The sequence below is a fragment of the Cinclus cinclus genome, chromosome 1 (assembly GCF_963662255.1).
Source record: "Cinclus cinclus chromosome 1, bCinCin1.1, whole genome shotgun sequence".
In the NCBI taxonomy this organism is placed as follows: domain Eukaryota; kingdom Metazoa; phylum Chordata; class Aves; order Passeriformes; family Cinclidae; genus Cinclus; species Cinclus cinclus.
In genome coordinates this window covers 47,981,559-48,003,473 of record NC_085046.1, presented here as the reverse complement: position 1 = coordinate 48,003,473, position 21,915 = coordinate 47,981,559, and the positions used below count along the sequence as shown (strand labels likewise).

At 38.6% G+C, this 21,915-nt stretch overlaps 1 protein-coding gene across 2 annotated transcripts in view; it reads left to right on the top strand.

Moving 5' to 3' along the window:
- Positions 1-21,915, top strand: part of STAC (SH3 and cysteine rich domain) — a 68,927-nt gene that overhangs the window by 42,372 nt on the left and 4,640 nt on the right. The window contains exons 3-10 of one of the 2 annotated variants that reach the window (XM_062497433.1): positions 1,002-1,102; positions 3,192-3,273; positions 4,694-4,809; positions 9,103-9,184; positions 13,376-13,440; positions 14,355-14,443; positions 18,110-18,161; positions 18,284-18,421. In XM_062497433.1, coding sequence (XP_062353417.1) covers positions 1,002-1,102; positions 3,192-3,273; positions 4,694-4,809; positions 9,103-9,184; positions 13,376-13,440; positions 14,355-14,443; positions 18,110-18,161; positions 18,284-18,421 — 725 coding nt within the window. The remainder of the gene's footprint in view (positions 1-1,001; positions 1,103-3,191; positions 3,274-4,693; positions 4,810-9,102; positions 9,185-13,375; positions 13,441-14,354; positions 14,444-18,109; positions 18,162-18,283; positions 18,422-21,915) is intronic. The other variant, XM_062497442.1, reaches the window with a different exon arrangement.

The following is a 21,915-nucleotide window of genomic DNA, read 5'->3' as shown; positions in this document are numbered from 1 at the left end:
ATATGTTGTTTACTCATTCCGTTTACACAGTCCTGTAGGGATAAAAGATTGCTGCAGTATCACTGCCTCTACATAGTTTAGAAAGTGTTATGATTGTATGAATAAAAGTGACTGTTCCTGCCTGGAAGCAAGCAGACTTGGGTCTGCCAGTTACGAGTAGGTCCTCACTGAAGCTAATGCAGAACTACATTTGGCCTAGTGGGAGAATTCTGCTTCGTTAAAGCAAAATTTCTGCTGTAGCTTCCCTACCTGTGACACATAACTTTTCAATTGACAAGGGAGGAAAGCACTGTCAAACTCGTGGCACCCTCACTGCCCCACTAAGGGACATGCAAGGAGTCCTCCCTGCACTCTCTGAGCACTGGCCCAGGATGGTGAGAGCAGCAGTCCCTGGGAGAAATTGTCAGTAGTGTTTTGAACACGTGTAATTGAAAAGAAACTACAACTGGAAAAATCCTTACAGCACACTAATCCAGTGCAATCATGCTGGAAAAGGAAACCACACAAACAGGGATGTGTTTCCCTGTGGGTGGATGATGGCAAGGGTTAACCCTCTCACACATGCCTGGAGCTATCTCTCACCCAAAAAATTTGGGCCTTCACTGATAGCCGAGCTCCCCAGAGCTCCTCCAAAGCCTGGGTGCTCCTTCAGTGGCTCCCTAAGCCATGTACAGCCATGCCAAGACCTTTCAAAGGGGTTTTGTTTGGTGTTCCTAAGGCAGAGACACTGTTGGTCAGATAATCATATAGCAGAGCATAATCCAATATATATCTAAAGGCAGCAACAGCCTGGGAAAGCACCTGGGGAACAAATGTCTAAAATGGAGAGATGGTAAAGAAAATGTGTGCATGAATGTACATTTTTAAAAGTAGGTAAGGCAAAGAATGCTGTCAATATTTGCTCTACTGCAACTGACCCCATCGATTCTTTCAGGTCACTTGTTTAAATGGATGGAAACTATTGATTTTGTCTAATTCAATCTTTCCTGTGTATTTCACAGGGATAAACACTAAGCACGGACTGCGCTGTAAGGCTTGTAAGATGAGCATCCATCACAAGTGTGCAGACAGTATTGGACAGCAGCATTGCATGGGCAAGCTGGTAAGTGAGCAGCCCAGGGCAGCTTATGCTGGAGCCACTTCCTTTGTGTGCCTGAACCTCAGGTGTGCATTTAGCTTCTGCATTAACAGAACCCACAGCAGATCACTTTATTGAGGAGGGAAAAGTGAAGCCAGGTGGTACCCTATTGTCAATTTGGGCAATTGCTGCTGCACAAGAATGCAAACAAAACCAAAGCACAAACCTGGTCTGCTTTGTAGATGTTAAAATACAGTTAGAGAATAAAAATTTAGCTAGCTAAAAAAATTAATTGCCTTGATTTCAACTCTGCTCGCTGTCGTGTAGACTTCTCAAAGAATGCTATAAATTAATCATAGTATTTTAGTAGGGTTTCACAAATGAAAAATCCTTCAAATTATGTTTTATTGTTACTGTTAGGGCTTGAATAAAAAAAAACCATAATTCACCTTAAAAAGAAATCCAAAGGATATTTCACAGTAAGACACTACAGAGCCTGAAGTAATCTCTCATTAGGAGAGGCTGGGTTGCCTTCTGAGCAGCAAAGTCTCATTACTTGGCAATGGCAGTAGATTGTGTCTGAAATAATTCTAACCCACCTTGTTGACTGTTACGGGAATATGGTTCCTTCTGATTACTTTTGGGAAAAGAACTTGGAAAAATGCCAATTGGAATATGAAAAGTGAGTATGTCGATTCATGTTTCAGATGTTCTCAGATTTGTTGCAATTTGAAGGCACTTGAGACAACTATAAGGTAAAATCAAACAGTTTTACTGTGTTAATTGATGGAAAAATGCAAGCACTGACTTCAAAAGTCCTACAAACCCCACCTTTCACTGGAAAGGTCTTTTCTGTCCAAGAGTGTTCACTGAAAGCTATTGTTGTTTATATGCCTGAGGCAAGTATTTCTGTATCTAAACCATAATCATAGTTCTAGTATGAGGCATTCTGGTATAGGAAGTTGGTTTGTGAAGAGCTGAATTACAAGCCCTGGACAAGACAAATATTATCACATATTAATTGATCCATGTATTTCTTGATTCCAGCCTCAGCTCTTGTTGTTACTGGTTTACCAAAGCAAAAAAAAATAGAGGCCAAATTTATAGCAAAGTCACAGGAGTTTTGTGAATTCATGCTGATGCTCTGTCTGAATCTAGCTTTGGGGTAAACAAAGGCTAAAACATCTGGAACTTATTCCTCTAAGTCTCCAAGATTATCAGTCCCTTCAGTCTTTTTCAGTCTTTTCTGCAGCTCATTACCTAAAGAACTAGTTGTCTATCAGATTTTGATGTACACTGAACAGAGGATATGGAAAACATGCACGTCTCCTCAAATCTTCCTCACTTGTCACTGTGACTAGAAGTTCTCACAGCTTGCAGACATTAGAAATTGGAGAGACCATTTGTGAAACTCCAGTGCCTTAGAGGCATTAATTTTGAGTATTAAGCATTTGCCTAAATTGAGATATATTTTTTTAGAGTGGTATAGGCACCACTATTTGCCATGCTGTGATATTCTTTAACATAGCTTGAGTTGTTATGGTCCATTTCCCTACTGGACACTGTGGGAATATCTGGGAGAGTTTTTTGACCTTACAAGACAAAAGGGGGAAAAAAAGTGAAACTGCAGTCAGTCAGCAGTAAACCTTAGAAAAACCTATAGAAAGGTTCCAAATTCCTTGGGTTTTACATGTGCGTATGTGGGAACATGAGAATTTGGAGTTAGGGTGGGGAAGGATAGTCACATGTTTAACAAATACAACACAATGCAAATTCACATTATGTAAGAAGATAGGAAGAGGGAAACTTCCCAGAACCTCAAATGATTCAGCACTCCTTCTGCAATTAATTAGTGCTGCTTTTGTGTAAGACAAAAGAAAAAGGAAAGCTGAAAATGAGTCCCTCCTTCCACATAAATATAGGAAATTTGTTTTTTTCTAAGAGAAAAATGAAATAAACATCTGATCTCTAAACCTCACAGTTAGAACAACAGGAAGCAAATTTCCAGCCTCACCACAATATTCCACCATTAACCAAAGAGCTGAGGCTATTTCTACTTCATAAATCAAGGCAAGCAATGCACTTCACTTTTTTTTGCTTTTTCTCCCTCCAGCCAAAGGGATTTCGGCGGTACTACAGCTCACCACTACTCATTCACGAACAGTTTGGCTGCATCAAAGAAGTGATGCCTATTGGTAGGTTTTGACTGCTTTTCTATTCAGTCTTCCTTTGGCAGATTTCCAGCCATGGTATTTACCCTCAACAGCCGTCCAGCTCCTTTTGGTGACTGGAGGCCCTTCTGCCATCTCAGGAAACGATCACTTCAAAGATACAAAGCTGAAAGAGGAGAGGGTGTGTCTTTGTGTGTTTCACTCAAAACCCTTTATGCATACCTCTTAGCAATTACCCTGTTTATAATAACAACTACCTGAAATCAAGGTAGGAACTTAGAAGTGAAGAAACACTGAAATATTGAGATGAGGATCTGAGCTAGGAAGAAACAGATAAAAGACAGGAAGATCAAAACAGCAGGGGGTATTCAAATTACTGGTCTGGCTTCTGAGGGGTGCTGCTAGGTTCCTATCCTTTTTCATCCATATTTCTTACTTTCTTCATATTTTTCCTTATTGATCATGTCTACACATTGTATGAGTACTTGAAAGACCACTTTTTTGTCACTGTAATACCAAATTTCTGAAAATAAACATTTTGAAATTGAGAAGTTAAGTTTATTCTGGAAAATATTTTTCCCCACCAGTACACTAAGCAGTCAGACCTGGAAGTGCAAAAACTCAAAGCTAAAACTAGGAAGTCAATTTAAAACTACTTTTCTGATCACATTTACATTGTTACTGTCAGCAGTTTAAAAAAAATAATTACAAGGATTTCATCTAAGTTTCTCTTTCTAAAACATACCCATCATTTTATCAGAAGTAATAGAAACATTTTGAATAAACTCTGGCTCAAAATGAGGTGTGCTTTGCTCTAATCAAAATCCAAAATCTGTTCTATTTTCTCAGTACTTTGGCTAAAATTTCCCTTCTTCTACATAGTGCTACAAATGTGCCGTATTCTACATGCCCACAGCCTAGTGTCACAAGGGAAGTTGAAGTCCAAGAATGCAATTTGTAGAAGAGAGTTTAAGTTGAATTTTCTTGTTCCCACTGAAGACTTCCATTTCTCTTCCATGGGAGATGATTTTTGTGGCTAGCTATGAGGGAAAGCTACTGTTGAGAGCAATCCAAGAAGTTACTGGTAGAGACAAACATGGATTAGAACCTCTTTGTACTTTGTCTTCCTTACCTCTACGTAGGTCGCATCAGTGATGATAAGGGAAGGAGAATAGCAGGTGATGAGAGACAAGGCAATGGCCAAGAATGGAAAAGCCAGTATGAGAGGAGGATGATCTTTATGGGACTAGAGAGGCAGCAGAAAACTGATAGCAATTCCATGAAGTTCTACACTCACTTTTTATCAGGATAGTTTCTCAAATTGTTTCCAAGCATACAACTCAATCTCTTGGTGGAGGCAGGTATTGCTCCAAGTTAAGCAGGAACATGACCAGAAATATCCTCAAAGTATTGAAAGATGCATGTTTTGCTCCTTCTGTTGCAGCCTGTGGAAATAAGGTTGACCCTGTGTATGAAACTCTCCGTTTTGGGACTTCTTTAGCACAGAAAACCAAAAAGGGAAGTTCTGGAAGTGGGTCTGACTCTCCCAACAGAAACTCTGTAAGTATCCCACATCTTTCTTCCATTTTCTTTCTGGAGGAGCAACAGATATTCATTCACATGAGCTTGTGTCAGAGTTCACAAAACTTGTATTTCAAAGGGTAAAAAAAAACCCTAAAATCTTACTCTTAGCTTCCATATTGAGACCAGAAAACTTGTTATCTTTGCCAATTCAAGTTTTATGTATCATTTAGATGATTTAAGAAAAAAAGAGAAATACTAATTAAATTACTTAACTGTTTTTATCAGATTGGGAAAGGAAATATTAATATTTTTATTTTACATATCCATATAGAAGTGTAACAGATTTTGAACTGTCAGGCTAGAGTAGATGCATAGTGCCTGTTGTTGATGGTGGCCATTTGCCCTTTGTACAAGTGATAATGATTGAGTTGGAGTCCTCAGAACCTTGATTTAAAAGTACATGACCCCAGTACAAGCCCAGACAAAATTAAGACACTGCTACTGCAGCAAAGCAAGGGACTGGGACCTCCACCTCTGTCCAGTGCAGAATTGTGAGGGAGGCATTACAGATCAAGGCTTCTCTCTCCAAACCCCAATACAGACAGGTGTGATTGCTTTATCCAGACAGGGAGGTTTTAGCCTTAATGCTAATATTTGTCATCCCCTCCCTCAAATCATAAGAGTCACTTTCCTAAGGACCATGGCAGAAGAGGTAGAGAACAAGTGATAGTTCCCTTGGCCTTGCCTTTGCTGTATCCATACCTTGTTCAACAATAACATTTCCAATTTCTTCCTTACAGAAATTGTTTTTCATCCTGGTATTTAGATCCACAAGATCAGGAGCTCCTTCATGGTGTTGAAAGAACATTTCCCATCCTCTCATAAACAGGCGCTTACACCTATGTTCAAGGTTCCCTTCTGTTCCCAAGAGATCCTCCCCACTCCTCCCCTCCCCCCCTTAAAAAAAAAAAAAAAAATCACACCTGAATCCACTAGAGGCTAAAGCTGATTGTCATCTCTAAAAGTCAAACTCATATTATCTGACAGTCTCTTCTGCACACACCTCATAAGACAAATCACTGGGCACAGAGTCATGAGGAGCGTTGGTCTCCAGGTCTCAAAGCAAATACTTATATGCTTAATATTAAATCATGCTAGTATCTGTATATGTTTGGTACAAAATTCCTCCGACATTTAAATGCATGCTCACTCACACGGCTGACCTGTAATCTCAGGTGGTAAAGGTGGACTCTAAATAGGCATCAATTCATGTCAGATGCGAAAGAAGACAAACTAATTTAAGCAAGAACTAAGTGAAGCCTGCAAGGGATTTATTAAGGGATATGTCATCTATCCAACCCCCATTTGTGCCTTAAAAGGAATTTGCTAACTCCCTGTTTTGTTTTTTTTTGATCCAAAGTGACTCTACCTTCTGTCGCATTATTACATTTCTTTCTTTCAATTATTTAATTTCCTTCGAAACAAAATTTCCACAAATGTAATCATTGCTTTCTAAATCAATAAAGTTTATGTTGAATTATAAATGAAAACTCTAACATAGAAATCACTAATGTTGTGTCAAATTCCTCTAGGGAGCTGATCACAGTTAAGTGAAGTGTGGGTGTAGAATTAGGAACACAAGTTCATTACAAGAATTTCTCCAGGGTATTGAAGGTGAGAGAGATTGTAACATTTGTCAGCATACAGGAAATAGAAAACATTGGAGAACTGAATAAACAGACCTGAGAAACCATAAATTTTGCCAGTATGAACTTGTGGATTGAGACAAGGATGAAAAACAGGGTAGACACAACCCTGAACAAAATGGTGGAGCTGTAGACGTTAAAAACTGATGTGTGACCTGGGAGTAGGTATTGATCAGTGACTGCAACAGGTATGTGGCACAGAGCCTTTAGAAGCACGTGTAGTTAGTGGGACTAACTCAGAGGGACTACGACCATTCCCCAGTGATCCTCACTTCTGGGCTGCTCTGCTCCTCTCCAAGCAGAAGCAGCAATGTAGCTGTAAGGCTGAGTGGAGTCCCAGCCCTGGGAGATGGAATGTGCTTCAAGGTTCTACCATGTCATCAAACTAGGGATGCCAGGGACATGGGGGACACCTGGGATACTACTTCACCTTGAAGGTGATGTCCAAGCTGTCGAAGGCTTTGCTCTGGGTCAGCACAGCAGAGCTGCTCCTGCTGAAGGTTAAAAGCAAAGGTGACAGGCCTAGGAGTTGTACCTTGCCCCTGTAGCCATGAAACTTTCATAGTGTATGCAGTTCATGTCTCTGCAGAAAGTAAAGACAATCACCTTCTTCTAAAATAGCTGAAGTATTTTTAACATGACTGAACTGTGTAGATGGATTTTTCCGCCCGGATTCTGCATTTCTTGTAAAAGAAAGCATCCATATGCTCCAGATTTACTACCTACTGCTTGCTTCAAAACTCTGCTTCTGCAACCCACATTTATACAAAAAGTCACTTGAGGTAATATAAATGTGAATCTAGTTCTTGTTATTCTTTTGTGGATCAGCTCCTCTCAAAATCAGCTTTGCATCTCTATAATTTCTATAAGACTATTTGTCATGTAGTCATTCAGTGAAAAATCATTAAAGGTAAATGAAATTGCCTCAGAAGATTTTGTGTGAGGTATATACTGAAGAGACTGCCACTACACATCCCATATGCACTAGAACTTAACAAAATAACATTAATTGCTAATCAGCAATAATGAAGCTAGTCTGTGAAAACTAAGGAACATGTTGTAGCAATGAGCTGGGAGTTAGTATTTCAACAAAGCCAGTCTTTCTCTTCTTCCCCCAACAACAAGAATCCATGGATATGCTCTACACTGTTTGCACTGGATCTGTGTAAACTTTGCTATTGCAGTGCCTTCTTGTCCTCAAGTGACCTATTTGGCAAGATGCAAGACAAACATGACCTGCTGCAAAAGGCTGAGTCTAAAAACAAAAAGCAACAGAGCAGCAAAGTATATATTCTTAAAATAGCAAGGGAAACAAGATAGCCACAAAACACCTGTATCACAAATCTACTTTCAACCTCTTTGTTCATTGGTTTCCTTCATGGAGAAATAGCTAGGAATGTACTAGATAAGAGAAATAAAATTGTGAAAGTATTTTGTAAAAAAAGCTTTGCTGTCACCACTAGTAAAAGGGAAAAAAATAGCATATAAAATCTATAAAGCAATTCAGATTCTGATCTATAAACAATAACAGGAATGTTCCTGTCGTTCAGGCACAGGACTGCAAGCAATAGAGTAAGCTGTGTGTACGGTACAATTGTAAAATGTCATACAATAACATTAAATCCTTCTTGTGACTTAAAATTTATGAGCTAGAAACAAATAAAGCTTAGGAACAGTGTAAGTATTTACATTTATTGAGATTAGAGAAAGCACCTGACTCATATTCAATCTTTGGGTTTTTTCTGGTTATCAAAGATGTAGAGAGTTAAAAGACTAAAATTTTATTAAGGTCAGACTCACACAGTTACTTGGAACACCTCCTGATTCCTGTTGGAGAGAAGCTGACTGACAAGGAAAAGATAATTACCCAACCAAGAAATTTGGTGCTGTATTCAGAGTATACTTCTGAGGTTTGAGATTGTCATCCCACATTTTCCTATACCCTGGAACACTGGGTCCCTAATCATGACTGACATTAATATGATACAAAGAAGACATCATAGTAATTCTAAAAGCAACAGTTAGGTTTCAATTTCCCTAACCATACTGGCCAAATGACTATTTAAAAAGAAAGCGAGGGCAGATATTTAAAGTCTGACTTCATCTACTCCATTACACTCTAGTTCTTTCTTTTACAGCATTTTAGCATATTTTAAATGATCCTTACATTACAGTTATTTTACTGAATAAGGTATTCAGGGCTGATATATTAAAACTCAGTAGTTTCAACTAATATTCAGTCTCCCTGGATGATAACTAGTATACCTACAGAATCTGCAAATTCCCTCATACCCTTTCTGTCTTGTACAGAGAAGCATATAGCTTAACATTATCCTTTGTTCCTTAACTTTCGTTTTATTTTATACTGCAGAAATCTTTTGTGGTCCAGACCCCAAACTTGGTCTGGAATTTTTTTCTGGGATTACACTGCTCCTTGTTCAGTAGGTATGTGTTGTGCATCACCAGATCCAATTTTTCCTCTCATCCCATTAGGCTGACTCTGCTCTCCTCTAACACCACTCAGGTACTGCATTTCCCAAAGACTCTTGCTGTGGTTTTATTTCACTTCATCGTTCCCTTTTTCTGGATTATCCTGTCTCATTTGCTGTTTCTGTCCATGCAGACAGCTGACTTGGTGGAAGTTCCAGAGGAAGGCTATAGCTCTGCAGGCACCCTTGACATAAGCAGAAAACGCAGCAACAGTGGTGAGTGCCCTCCAAACCAGGACAGCACCTTCAGGTGTAAAGGCCCATGGACAGCCTGTATCAGATGGGGGGTTATGGCATGTCCAGGTTTTAGCAGTCTTCTCATTTTCAAAGCAGGAGGTGAGTTGGTGCAAGAATTTGGGGAATGTTTTTTGCCATTCAGATGAAATTGAAGCCACCACTTTCCTTAATGTGGTGTGTCCAAAACTGCAACTAGATACAGTTCAGGTCCATTCCCTATCTCCTATCTTTACTTCATGATCTTGACCATAGACTTAACATATTTCATTTCCACATTGGCAAAGTGGAGCCAAAAAATACTTTATTTTCCATATTTATGATTTTTTCCATGTGATTTTGTATATCATAACTTCTTTGAGACAGAAAGTGAATCATAAAAGATCTTTGTGTCTGTAAAATACACAACACAGTGAATTTTGATTCTAATTGCAGTTTCTCAGTACAACTGTAGTGTGTGCCCAGTAATATTGATGCCCCAATTCCTTTGTTGATTTGCAGTACAAAAGTATTTTTCTTTACAGCATTGGCTTGATGAGATTTGAAAACCAACATAGCATCAAGAGTTTAGTAATGAAATCTCAGCCACTAAGAGTTGGTGTTTGTGACCCTGTTCTTGAATTCAGTCATGGTGGTGGAAGTCATTAACAAAAAGAGTTATTGCTCATCACAACTTCAGGCCCAAACCGTCAGGGCAACTTCTCTAACAGCAACTGAAATCTGCTTTACTGAATCTCACAAGTTGTACAGAACAAAAACCAACCACAAAGAGCATAGCTTTTTTCTTCATGGTACCCTCAGTGCTCCTCACATACTGCTACCAATTCATATAGGTGAAAGTCTAGCTTCAGCTGTCTGTTTCTATATTATGCCTTATTCCTTATTCTTTTCCTCCCCTCTTGGTCCTATCACCTCTCCTCACTGTGTTCAATCATTTCCTTTCTTTCATTTTGTGAACATCTCATCCATATTATCTGATTTCTCTTGAAAATTTTGTTAAGTTTTCTGTCTTGCAAGTGCAAGTTGACCTGACCTGGTTAAAGATAGGGAATTCAGTCTGCACCACTTTGTTTAATCCTGCCCACCTGAGATTAAATTGACCCTGTTTGAATGTTCAGATAACTTTAATTCTTTGCAAGTCTATAGTTTCATTTCTTAAACCCAAAGAAACTTTTTTTTTCTCTGAGATCTGTATTCACTGAATGCACAGAAAATCATTCAATGAACTTACTTAAACAGATTAGTTTAAATACTCAGCATGTGTCAAACCTCCAAATAACTTCCACCATACATTAACGATTCCTTTGATCAGCTCTGCACTGGCTTTTTTACAATCCATCGTTTAGAGCCTTAAATTATGCATCAGTGCATCAGTCACTCCAAAAATTTCCTCCTGGTAGATTTTTAATAAACTGGCTGCACTGTTTGCACAAGCTATGAAAATGGTAAAATCCTTCTCAGAGTGTAAAAATCCCTGGGTTTTTTTCCTTTTTTTTTTTTTTTTTTTGGCTGCTGCTTCTAGGGCAAACAAATATGAAAATAGATGGATTTCTGTCGTGTGGAGATATGAACAACATACTCTATGGCTTTCAGATTCAAGTGCCTCCTATTAACATCCATAAACTATACATAGATTAAAAATTTAAGTACATTCAAAATGTTTTTACTAAAAACTACTAAAACTTACTAAAGAATCCTTTTCCCTCAGTTGTCCACTGCCTCTTTATCAGGAAGTTCCCCATTAATGCCTGGATGACTCAGGTCTGTTCTGGTTGAGTTTATGTTGTTTGCTTGTTTTCCTATTAAAATACAGCTCTGCAAATAAGTATTTAGGAAAATGAACACTTGATGCTCTTTGGTAAAGGGAAACTGAAGAAAAGACAGCCTCCAGAGAGGTAAAAGGATTCAGCACCTGTGTGGCCCTGTAATTTTTCCTGTAGAACTCCTACGACAACAACTTCAAGGTGTGATTCTTTCATTCAGGTCCTGGCATAAATCCTGTGAAGCAAAGCTTCCCAGTTTACAACTGTGAGATGTATTATCTAATTTCCAGACCTTCAGCCTCCTCTAAGCTAGTTACACTCTTTCACTGCTCTGAACTGCTGTCTGTAACAAAAGTCCCAAAATCCAAAATGTACTTTAGGTAACATCTCTCAACAGAGATTTGAGCACTTTCACCTTGAATCAAATATGGGATATCTTCCTTGCAAACCCAACTTTAGTGAGCACTTCTCAACCAACACAAGGATACAGTCCAGCTCCCTCCCCATGTAGTAGGTCAGCTCCACAGTTCATGAGGCTTTACATTATTAACTTGCTTTATTTTCTGTCGCCAAATAGAATTACTTCAGACATGACACTGAAATACTTTTACTTCATCTGGTGAGTGTCATTTTGCAAGTTCAAAAGACTCCTGGTTACCCAGCTCAATATTCAACAGAACATCTTCAATTTGCCTCATAAGTCAAGTTCCTCTGAACATGAAAAACAAAGTATAGAGATTTGAGTAGGACTTAAACACTGCCAAACTGTAATAGCAGCGCTTTAAACTCCTTCATAGAGATGCCAGACATACATGTACACCTATATTAAATGGTACAGGAAATCAGATTTATTTCTAAGGTTCTCCCTCTGATACCTGTGGTATGTGCAGGGTCAGAGCCCCTTTGCAACAGGACTTGGTGGGGAGCATATTGAGGCCCCAGGTCCACTGCAGTCAGGACAGCTAGACACAGTTAGGGGCATTTCCACGTTAAGTGTGGCAGGTATCAACTCACATGCCCCCTTCACATTCACAGATTGAACTTCATTACTACCACATTGTCTTACATTTTGTCAGAGAAGATGTGTCTGCTCATGAATGCCTGTCACTTTGCACAAAATCTTTCTTGTGCATGTTGTGGCTGCCATTGTTTTTGTCTTTTGTCTGTTACAAGAACACTGTCATGTTTTTCAATATCCAAGTACAGTTCTCTACTATCAAAGAACCTTATTATTTACCTCATGAAGCTTCTCCACATGCTTTGTTAGGTTGTCAACTACCATGTAGACTAATCCCAGAAATACGTGTTAATGAAATAAAGGATGAGCAAGTGGAAGAACAGAGGAGAAAAATTCAGTGGTATGACGTTCCTTGAACCTTTTTTCCCCTGAATGCATGCAACTGTATGACAGAGAAACAAAAAGAAAATGTCCCCAAGTCACCTGATACTATCACTTTAGAGATTTCCAAATTGTTAAACACTACAAAGTCCAGCTTCTGCTCAAAACACCTACAGAGGTAAATGATAGGAAAAGATACTGATGGTTGTAGCTGCTCAAAGATTCCAGCTATTAAAATAAAAACATATTCAGACTTTATCCAGAAGCAAACACTGGGCAATTCTTAAAACATGAAAGGGGAATTCAGTCAAAATGATTAAGCCACTGTGTTTTCTCTAGGGAGATAGCTGAGGACAAGTATCAGTCTGTTTATGCATCAATTACAATAGAGGGTAACTGATTACTTATCAGGTATGTTAGGTGCTGTGACTTTGTCTTATTCTACGAGTTTCTGATTTAGTAACTTAAAAGCAAATTTTTACATCTACAGGCCTGTGTATAAGTTTACCCACTCTGATTTGAAAGCAATTCAGGTACCTCCTGTAAATTCAGAGAGAGAAGTAGTGCATCCCAGTCATGGACTAGTGGAGAGAGCAACGAAGGCTATTAAACACTTAGCGGTAGAGATCAAAGAGGAGAAGGAAGGCGTTTTGCATACAAACTTTCCCAATATTGCTCATATATGATCATCTGCTTTTCTAGGTGCTTTAAAATGGAAATACTGCTTATCCTAAACATGAAAATACAGTACTCAACATGAGAAAAAGTCTGCTGGACTTTAAAAAGTAATGCACTTATAGTACCTAGGTTTTGTTTGTAGTGCTGTACTTGTGTATATTCATCAGATCAAAATGGTTCATTTGTTACACTTCTAAATTCTGGAGGACAGAGATTGTGTCATGTGCCAACAGCATCTGTGGTTTTTTGGAAATGTAGAAGGCTTCAGAGGAGACCACAAGGAATCACAGAAAATAAGGGAGAAAGGGAAGAGATCAACAAAATCCAGGTGATCCTGTTAAGGTGAAGGGTCTGAAGCTATTCCTAAAATGTCATGTATTTTCTTTATTTCAGTGTTTACATACTCCGAAAATGGCACAGAACACTTTGGAGAAGAACCAAAAAGTATACATTCCCCGGTATGAGCATAAATTTTGTGATGATGCAATGGTAATAGGAAGTAACATAAAACTCTTGTATCTATGGCTGTCTGAGGACCTTGACTATGTTTGATGGGTCGCTGATACCTGTTGTATTCTCAACACCATTTCTGGGCACTGGCCACAGATGAAGCATTATACATTATCAGATGACTTTTTGGTTTATCATTTGTCATCACTTTATGTTTCTCTGCTTATTGCAAATTTATTTGGGAATAAAAAAGATCCAGTGTGCAGGTCATGTAATTACAATAGAACTGCCATAATGTAAAAATCACATATTTGATTTTCAAAATTATTTAGTGTTTGTTTTAGCTGCTTTTTCTCACCCACCCTCCCCCCACCCAATTAACAGTGGAAAAAACGAGAGAGTAGCCAGTCTTCTCTGTTGAAAACCCAGCACAGAAAGCTTTCACACATTAAAACCACTTTAAGAAAGTGATTTTCCTGCTCTGAATTTGGACCTGTGCACTGTACAATTCTAGGTCCATCCATAATGAAGACTGTAGACTAGACACCTTATACCTTATATAATTCCAAAAATACCCTACTCAGCTCATAAGAGCTATCATATATACTAAACAGAGAAAAAAGGCACACTCATTTTTAAGATCTTGTCTCAAAGACCAGCCAGTGCAAATTTCTGCTTTTGTTCTTCAGAAGCCTAGAATTTGATCTTGGAGTTCAAATAATCTTTTTTCTAAATAAGATAGTTACTGCTTTAATGGCCTGCAATGTATCAGGGCCATAGTCCTCCAAGCTGTGAGAACAGAGAGATGATTCTGGCTAATTTATTGAAAGATCAGGTTTTGGTTCCTCTGTCTCTAACAAAGTGAATCAAATTACTTTACGGAGCAGATATTTAAATTTTGTATTTCTCTTTTTTCTTAAAGGGACCATTTTATAAAAGCATGTTACAAATGAACACCTATGTTGCCTTGTACAAATTTGTACCACAGGAAAATGAAGACTTGGAGATGAGGTAAACTCCAAAATATTTGTTAGCTGATTTGACACATTTGCACCAATGGTCATTTGGTTATATATGACTTTGGGGAAGGGAGGAATTCTTCTAACATTTTTAGTACACATTCTTATAGAGGTAACCATCTAGATACAAAGATATTCTCATTAAATTAAATTAAATTAAAATTAATTCATTAAATTAATTTAAAATTATTTAAATTAAATTAAATTAAATTCATTTGAAAGAACAGATGACCAATTCTTTTGGCAAGGATACAATAGATCAAAAGTTTCAAAAATATTTAAATCAGTTTAGTATCAGGATGGCTTTCAGCTATAAAAAGTTCTCAGTTGCTTTGTTTTTCAATCAGAAGTTTTAAGCTAGGAATTATACACCAGCTCTCATACTAATGCTAAAAATTCTGCAGTCCTGTTTGATCCTCCCTCTTATTCAGTTGTATTTGAAAAAAGAGAATGATGTCTAGCTGCTGGATGGCAGTGTTTTTATGTGAGGACTTTGCAAAATAACCTTGTTAATTGCTATTTTTAACACTTACTTCCTCAGTTCTGCATCAGTTGGTTGCATTACAAGGTCTAATCCAAGCCCAGTGAAGGAAAAGGACAGCATTTCTTTCACAGAACTTATTTTGTTCATGCTACTCACTAACATGGTCTTGCTAGAGTTCTTACTGTGAAACATGTCACCTGTCTTCAAGGCATCCCTATATCAAAACAATCATGCATGTGCCACAGAATTTAGGGAATTTGACAGAGAAAACCCCCTCTCCTCAGCATCTCCAACACTGAAAACCTTTTTCCTGTTCCCAGCTGTGCCTTCTCACTGCTCTGGAACTAAAGGGTGGGATGTAACGCAGAAATTAAAAGTTTTCCTATCATTCTGCTTTACTGGTATTTCCTGATCATTATTTTCAGAATGTCAGCTCTTCAGGAAATAGTCACAGTATATGGGAACCTTTAGTGGAACTTACCAGCTATGTTGCTTGAAAGATTCCAATTTGCATCCTGCACTTTAGAAGTGTATTCCATCTTGTGCATTTTTTCCATGACATAGAACATCTCTCAGACAAGCCTGCACTGCACTACCATCCTCATCCAGCCACAGAAATCCAGAAAACACATCAACCTTCAAAATCCTCCTGTTCCACATTATAGGGGGAAAAGTAGCCTGTGGTCTGAAACGTGCTCTTTCAGGGGACACCAGGCTTTTTCCAGGGATACCAGGAAATAGGAATACTAGGTTTTAGACTAGTGGTACTCAACCACAGCAGTGCTGTTTGTCCCTTGGTCAGAAATTCATTAATATATGTGTTAACATTGCTCCATAAGGGATGCCCAATAGCTGGTGATGTTGTTTTGTTACTGCAGAGCCAGGCAGGATTCAACTCAGTTGCACGAATTCCCATTTAGCATAATTGAGGTGCTGGAGGTGGGTTCAGCAGAGGATTGTTGTCAAGATTGACAAGCACTGTCCTGGGAACCCAAGTTGGAAACCAGCCAGACATTGATCAGCTCCTTCATAACAAAGGCAAATGGCAGAGGAATGACCTGAGCTGAGAGGAAGAGTTAGGGCAGATTTCTGGAGTTGCCAGCTCATCTCTGAGAGGACACAGTGAGTGGCAGATTACTGCAATGAAGATGTGTAACCCTGATTTCAACTGAAATGATAATTTACCACAGCTTGGATTTCATCCCTAACAGTGGGAGCAGTCAGTCAGATTTTTCAGTGCTTCAGCATAAGTAGGACTTGCAGTAATACACTTACTCTAAGAGATGGCCTTATATTACAAGAGAGAAACCTGAAGGCAAGCTACCCCATGTTTCAAACACTGCAGGAATAGAATAGAAATAGAATAGAATAGAATAGAATAGAATAGAATAGAATAGAATAGAATAGAATAGAATAGAATAGAATAGAATAGAATAGTTGGAAGGGACCTACATGAGTGCCTATCTTGCCACTTCCTGAAATCTAGGTCACTGAGGTACAGCAAACAATTTATCCAAAGTTGTGATTTACAGAAGAAAAATATAAGAGACTGATTACAACCAGTAGTAAGAACCAAGCAGGTTACTCCCTATCAAGGATTAGCAGCCTAAATCTAGGCTATAAGAATAACAGGTCCAGATAGGATTTCTATTTTGAATCCTTTCTGGAGATTAAAGACATCTATATTATCTCTCTTCTAGGAAAAAAAAATCAACTAAATCAGCAGGCCTTCAACCTAAAATTCTCTGTGCTCAGACAAGTGACAAGAGAGAGAGTTTAGGTCCAGCTGCCATCTTTCTCTGACAGCCAAATAAATTTATATTTTCTGGGTTATTTTTCTAACAAACAGGCTGAAGAGTACTGGGTTGACAAGGGTCTCTAAATCCTTCTTATTGAAAGTTTTTTTCCTTTCAGTGTAAGGGGTCCAATGGTGTAGGCCCCAGTTTATTCACTTTGAAGTTATGGGTTCCCTTAAAACCTCTTTTAGTGTTTCATATTAAATATTAACTGTAGAAAAGAACTCAGATATTCTTTCCCACTGAAAAAAAAAAAACTTTCACAACTGGGATACAAAATTGTCCATTTTCTCTAGCTTCCTTCCTCACCTCAGCAACATTTAAATATACCAAATACATTGAATTAATTTCTTGAGAAGGGCTTGAGGAAAATCCTGTTTCAGATTGTGCAGTGTTAGAAGACTAAATGCCTGTTTCTCCAGTTGTCAGCAGGAACAATAACCACTTGGAAAGTGGACCAAAGAGGCCCACCACTGACCACACCTCCAGCTGCATCCTGGACATATCCACATTTTCTATGCATGCTCTGAAACACCCTGCTAAATTGGACCTGTTATCCATCATAACAGATGTTCCAGATGTGTTTGCAGGCGCTTGTGCTGATACCTCAGCAATACAGTGAGCATAACAGGGAAAGCTGAATAATTAGGAGTCAACAATTAATTTTATTAAGAACAACATACCACTATTATAGTTACATAGGAATGTTGATGATGTGTCACCAAAGGGCGGGGGGGGGAGGAGAGCAGGAAATGGAAGGTCAAATAACTGCACAAAATCAGCTTAGCAAATTTTGCTATTAGTGTTTCCAAGCCAAATTATTCTCCTAGCTCTGCTTTGGAACTAGTCAGCTGAATGCTGATACTTCGTAATCACAACTCAGCACCACACATTATAAACGTAAATATGTCCCATTCAAATCCAAAAGACATTATTGGGCAGAATTATATTCCTGCTGACTAACTGCCTTTGTCAGTAAAATAGAACTATTTTCCTGCTGCCTTCCTTCTGCAATCACCGCTTGAAAACACAGATGAAGTAGTGTGTTCCAACAGTGTGAAATGTCTTAAAATAAAGCAATAATGCCTTTAACAAAGAGGGACTATATTTTAAACTGTTCCTTAATAAACGGGGAGCAAAACTTCCAGTTCTCAGATGTCTCCAACTAAAGATCTAGCCCCCAGGTACAGAGACTCTCTTTCTACATTAACATATAGACTGAAGAAAACCTTGCCACCTTATTGAGTCTACCTTCAGCGAGTGCTCAGAAAAATAAACAAAGAAGGACCACCTTCTTATTAGAAGGGAATTGAACTGGAAGCTGATTGAACATGACAATTAAGAGTCATCTTACATACTGTTCCTCTTCTAATTACAGGCCAGGGGATATGATCACACTTCTGGAAGACTCTAATGAAGACTGGTGGAAGGTATGTACTAGTCAGTTTGTATGTTTTCCTTCCAAAAGGAAAAATATCTTGTTTTCAATACTGAACTCTATTAAGGCTGCTACTGTTAACAATCTTCTACTATCAATATGTTTCCTTCATAGGGAAGAATTGATGACAGAACTGGATTTTTTCCTGCTAACTTTGTTCAGAGAGTGCAACAAAATGAGAAGGTTTACAGGTGTATCAGGACATTCATTGGCTGCAAGGAACAGGGACAGATAACTCTGAAAGAGAAGCAGGTAAGATCCTCTGTACTGGACCCTCACTGAACTAGAGCATCCAGCAGTCTTACCAATGACTGAAGAGAAAATTGTGCAAGATGAGGACAGGCAGATGTTTTCACTGCAATTTTGCAAGATTTATTATTCGTAGGGTAACCAGTGTCTAGTAGCCAGTTAAGAGCAGTGTTTGCCTTGTGCAAACACATACTTGATGCCTAACATAGGCTGAATTTTCAGTCTCACAGACATTCATACTTAACATATGCTTAACGTATTTCTCACTCTCTTACTGACTTCAGAGAGATGAACCTTAGCAGTAGACCTTGTGTGCCTGAAAAATGATTTGGTTTTCTCCTCACTGTTAGAGCTAATCTAAGATAGTACCTGCTTCCCCAGACCTTAACTTACCAAAAGATCTAAATACAGCCCATTGTCTTTGCTTCAACAGGAACAGAGTGAAGATAGTATCACACAAAGCTGTAAATCCTAAATGCAACATCTGTTTGCCAGTTGCAAGGTGTATTTAATGCTTTTGTATGTGTGTCACCACTTAAATACCCTCTCTACAGGCCGTAATATATTTTAAGGTATAAGTGCTCTTGTAAGTTTAAGTACACTACATATAGTGAGGACTTGCAGGGTTCATTCACCCTGGTGTATTTTCAGCAGCTCCTTCTACTTTGTGTCCTTCAGGTGGGTTCACTAGACATAAGCCATGACTCAATACTTGCACTAAGGGACAGGTTTGTGGCATCAGCTCCTCTAAATAGGATGATGACATGCTAAGGGTGATGTACAGCTTGAGTTCTCTGAAACGTGGATGCAATAAAGGTAGATTTTTTTCTTACTGTACCTTGTGAAGCCCAGTGTTCTTCTGCCTCATTAGGTCTCTCCTTTGCCTTACAGCCTGAGCAGCCGCTGATTTTAATTAAGTAGAAAAGAAGTCAGAACCAGTGTGCACTTCAGGGCTGCAGATTTTTCAGAACTTCTTTAGTGCTTCACTCCACTGGTAGATAAGATTAACTTACAGCTTGGCTGCTGCTGATTTGTACCATAGCAAAATGTGAAAGTGCTAACAATACTTGGGTGCACACAGATTTTTAAGGAAGGCACAGAAATACAGTGATCAGAATATATTTTAACTGCCCCTGTACACATAGGAAATTGGGCAGCTTTGCAGTTTCTAGAAAGAAAGTTCCTAAATTCTTCTTACCCAACATCTCTTTGCATTTTTTTATGTCTGTGCACATAGACAAAAGAAATATTACCAGAGCAGAACAACAGCTTTTGGAGTCTTTATGTTCTAAAATAAGCAATACACAAGGGCAAAGGTAGGAAATGGTAGTGTTGGAGCATGGCATGCCAGCATGAGCGAATGGTCAAGATCTGTGTCACTTCTCATTAGGGGGCGTACCTGATCATCTCTGTCAGCGTGGCTACTGCTGCAAGCAGTGAAAGCACAGTTGTTTGCCTCAGTTCTCACAAAATGATGGTTTCCAAGTGGGCAGCTGTGGCAGCTTCCTCTAAACACAAGGACCCTCCTACTGTCCCTATTTCATAATAGTGTCACAAAGGTGGCTCAGAGTCACGGGTGCTTCATCATCTCTGGCAAGGCAGGAGGTAAAGAAAGGGATTAATCTATCATGTCTCTCTACTACCTCCTTTTATTAAAAAAACTTTTTCAGCTCTATCTCAAGCCTACACAAATGCTGAGGTTTAATATTAATGCTGTTGGGTGCTCACTACATGGAAGAGGCTTCAGACGAAGAAAGAAATATTTGTTGTGAAACAGGGGACAGAGATCAGACTTCACAAACACATGAATACACAGACATGAGAGGAAAGGAGCATAGCAAACAGATTCCACTCCACTCTCACAAAAATTATGCAAAAGGGGGACATTTAAGTAGCCTGAAGGCCATTTGGGGTACTTCCCAGGTGGGACAGCCACAGTGAGGCCATGAACACTTATCAGCTTCTGCTGTCCCTCCATACAAGGCACAATTTTTTGTATCTTTTTTAATTAAAAAACTTCTGTCTTCACTGCAGAAAAACTCTTATTATGAAAAACATTTTAACTGTTACTGTGAATATTTTACCTTAATTTTTTATTTTATATTTCCAAAGTCAAATTTCCTTTCTTATTTCTTCAGCTACTTCTCTTATTTTCTGTGTTTTATTTCTCCATTGTTTTCCATGTAAAGCAGAAAGAGAGGTGCAATAGGGAAAGGCATGAAAAAAACAAAGTCATCTGAATGGGACTTGTGGGAAAACTTTGGCAGAACTTTTTGGTTGTCTTTTGTTCTGTTGAGAATTTCTGTGGGATGTCATCAACCATGTTACCTGTCTCTGGGCACAGTGTTCAGAGTGCTGTGACTGCAATACATGTACTATGTGCAAAGCACTGACTTCCAGATTAGCAAACAGGGAAGATTATTCATCACTACTTATTCCTGTCAAGTCCTGTGACTATAGTATGGCCAAGTTACTTCACTGAGTCACTGTCTGTGTGTTCTAATGAGTATAGAACCATTCTGACAATGAAAGCAAGAATGATACACTAACAGAAAAACATACCCAGTGACAATATGAATTTTCTTCACATTGCTTGTTATCTTCCATAGTTTATCCTTCAGGTCTCTGCCCCCTCATTCCCTACATTAATTTTTCTGGGTAGAGAGTCTACTCTTGTTAGGCAAAAGGCAATAAATTCAAATCAACAAAGCCACATGACTACCCTAAGAAAAGCCATTTTAGGCAAGCAGGGATATTTTCAAAATTTGAAGCACAGCAAGTGATACCTTTTCCCGAGTCATTTGACAGTTTCATGCCTTGACAATAACATTTGTAGTTTCAGCTTCATACAAACCTTTCTGGCAAAGCCAATATTCAGGGAGAGGGCTGAGGAATAACCACATCACCCATCTTGAGCAATATGCACGAGATAGTCTTCACAAAGCATCCCCTGAAATTTTCACTATGTAATATAAAACCCAGGCTGGAGGGGGAAAAGTGTTCTGCTTCAGAGATGCCAATATCTTGGAGTTGAGGGCTCACTAACAGATTTTTGAGTCTTAAAAACACTTCAGAAGATGACTGGGCACCACAGGGCTCAGTCAGGTTTCTGTAGGAGGTAGGCAGGCATAGCCCCTGACATCAGTAAAGCAATAGAGAAACCAAACCTGACCAATTTTGATGGCTTTCCACACTTTTAGGCTGTTTTCACAAACAATATGAACTGCATAATTTCCAACTCTGATTGATTGTATCATCACTTGTATATATGTAAAATTTTCTCCAGCCTGTAACTTCTGCCCTAGACTACCCAAATTCATTATCAAACATTATACAAACACTTCTTTGCATGACAACAAGCCCTGATTTGACTTCTGCTCACAAAAGAAAAAAAAAATCACAATATCTAATATATCAACGTTTGGAAAAGCATATCTTAAAATGTCTTTAAGGTACTTGATCATCCTTATTTTTAAAGAAGTCAAAATAATCTGCTT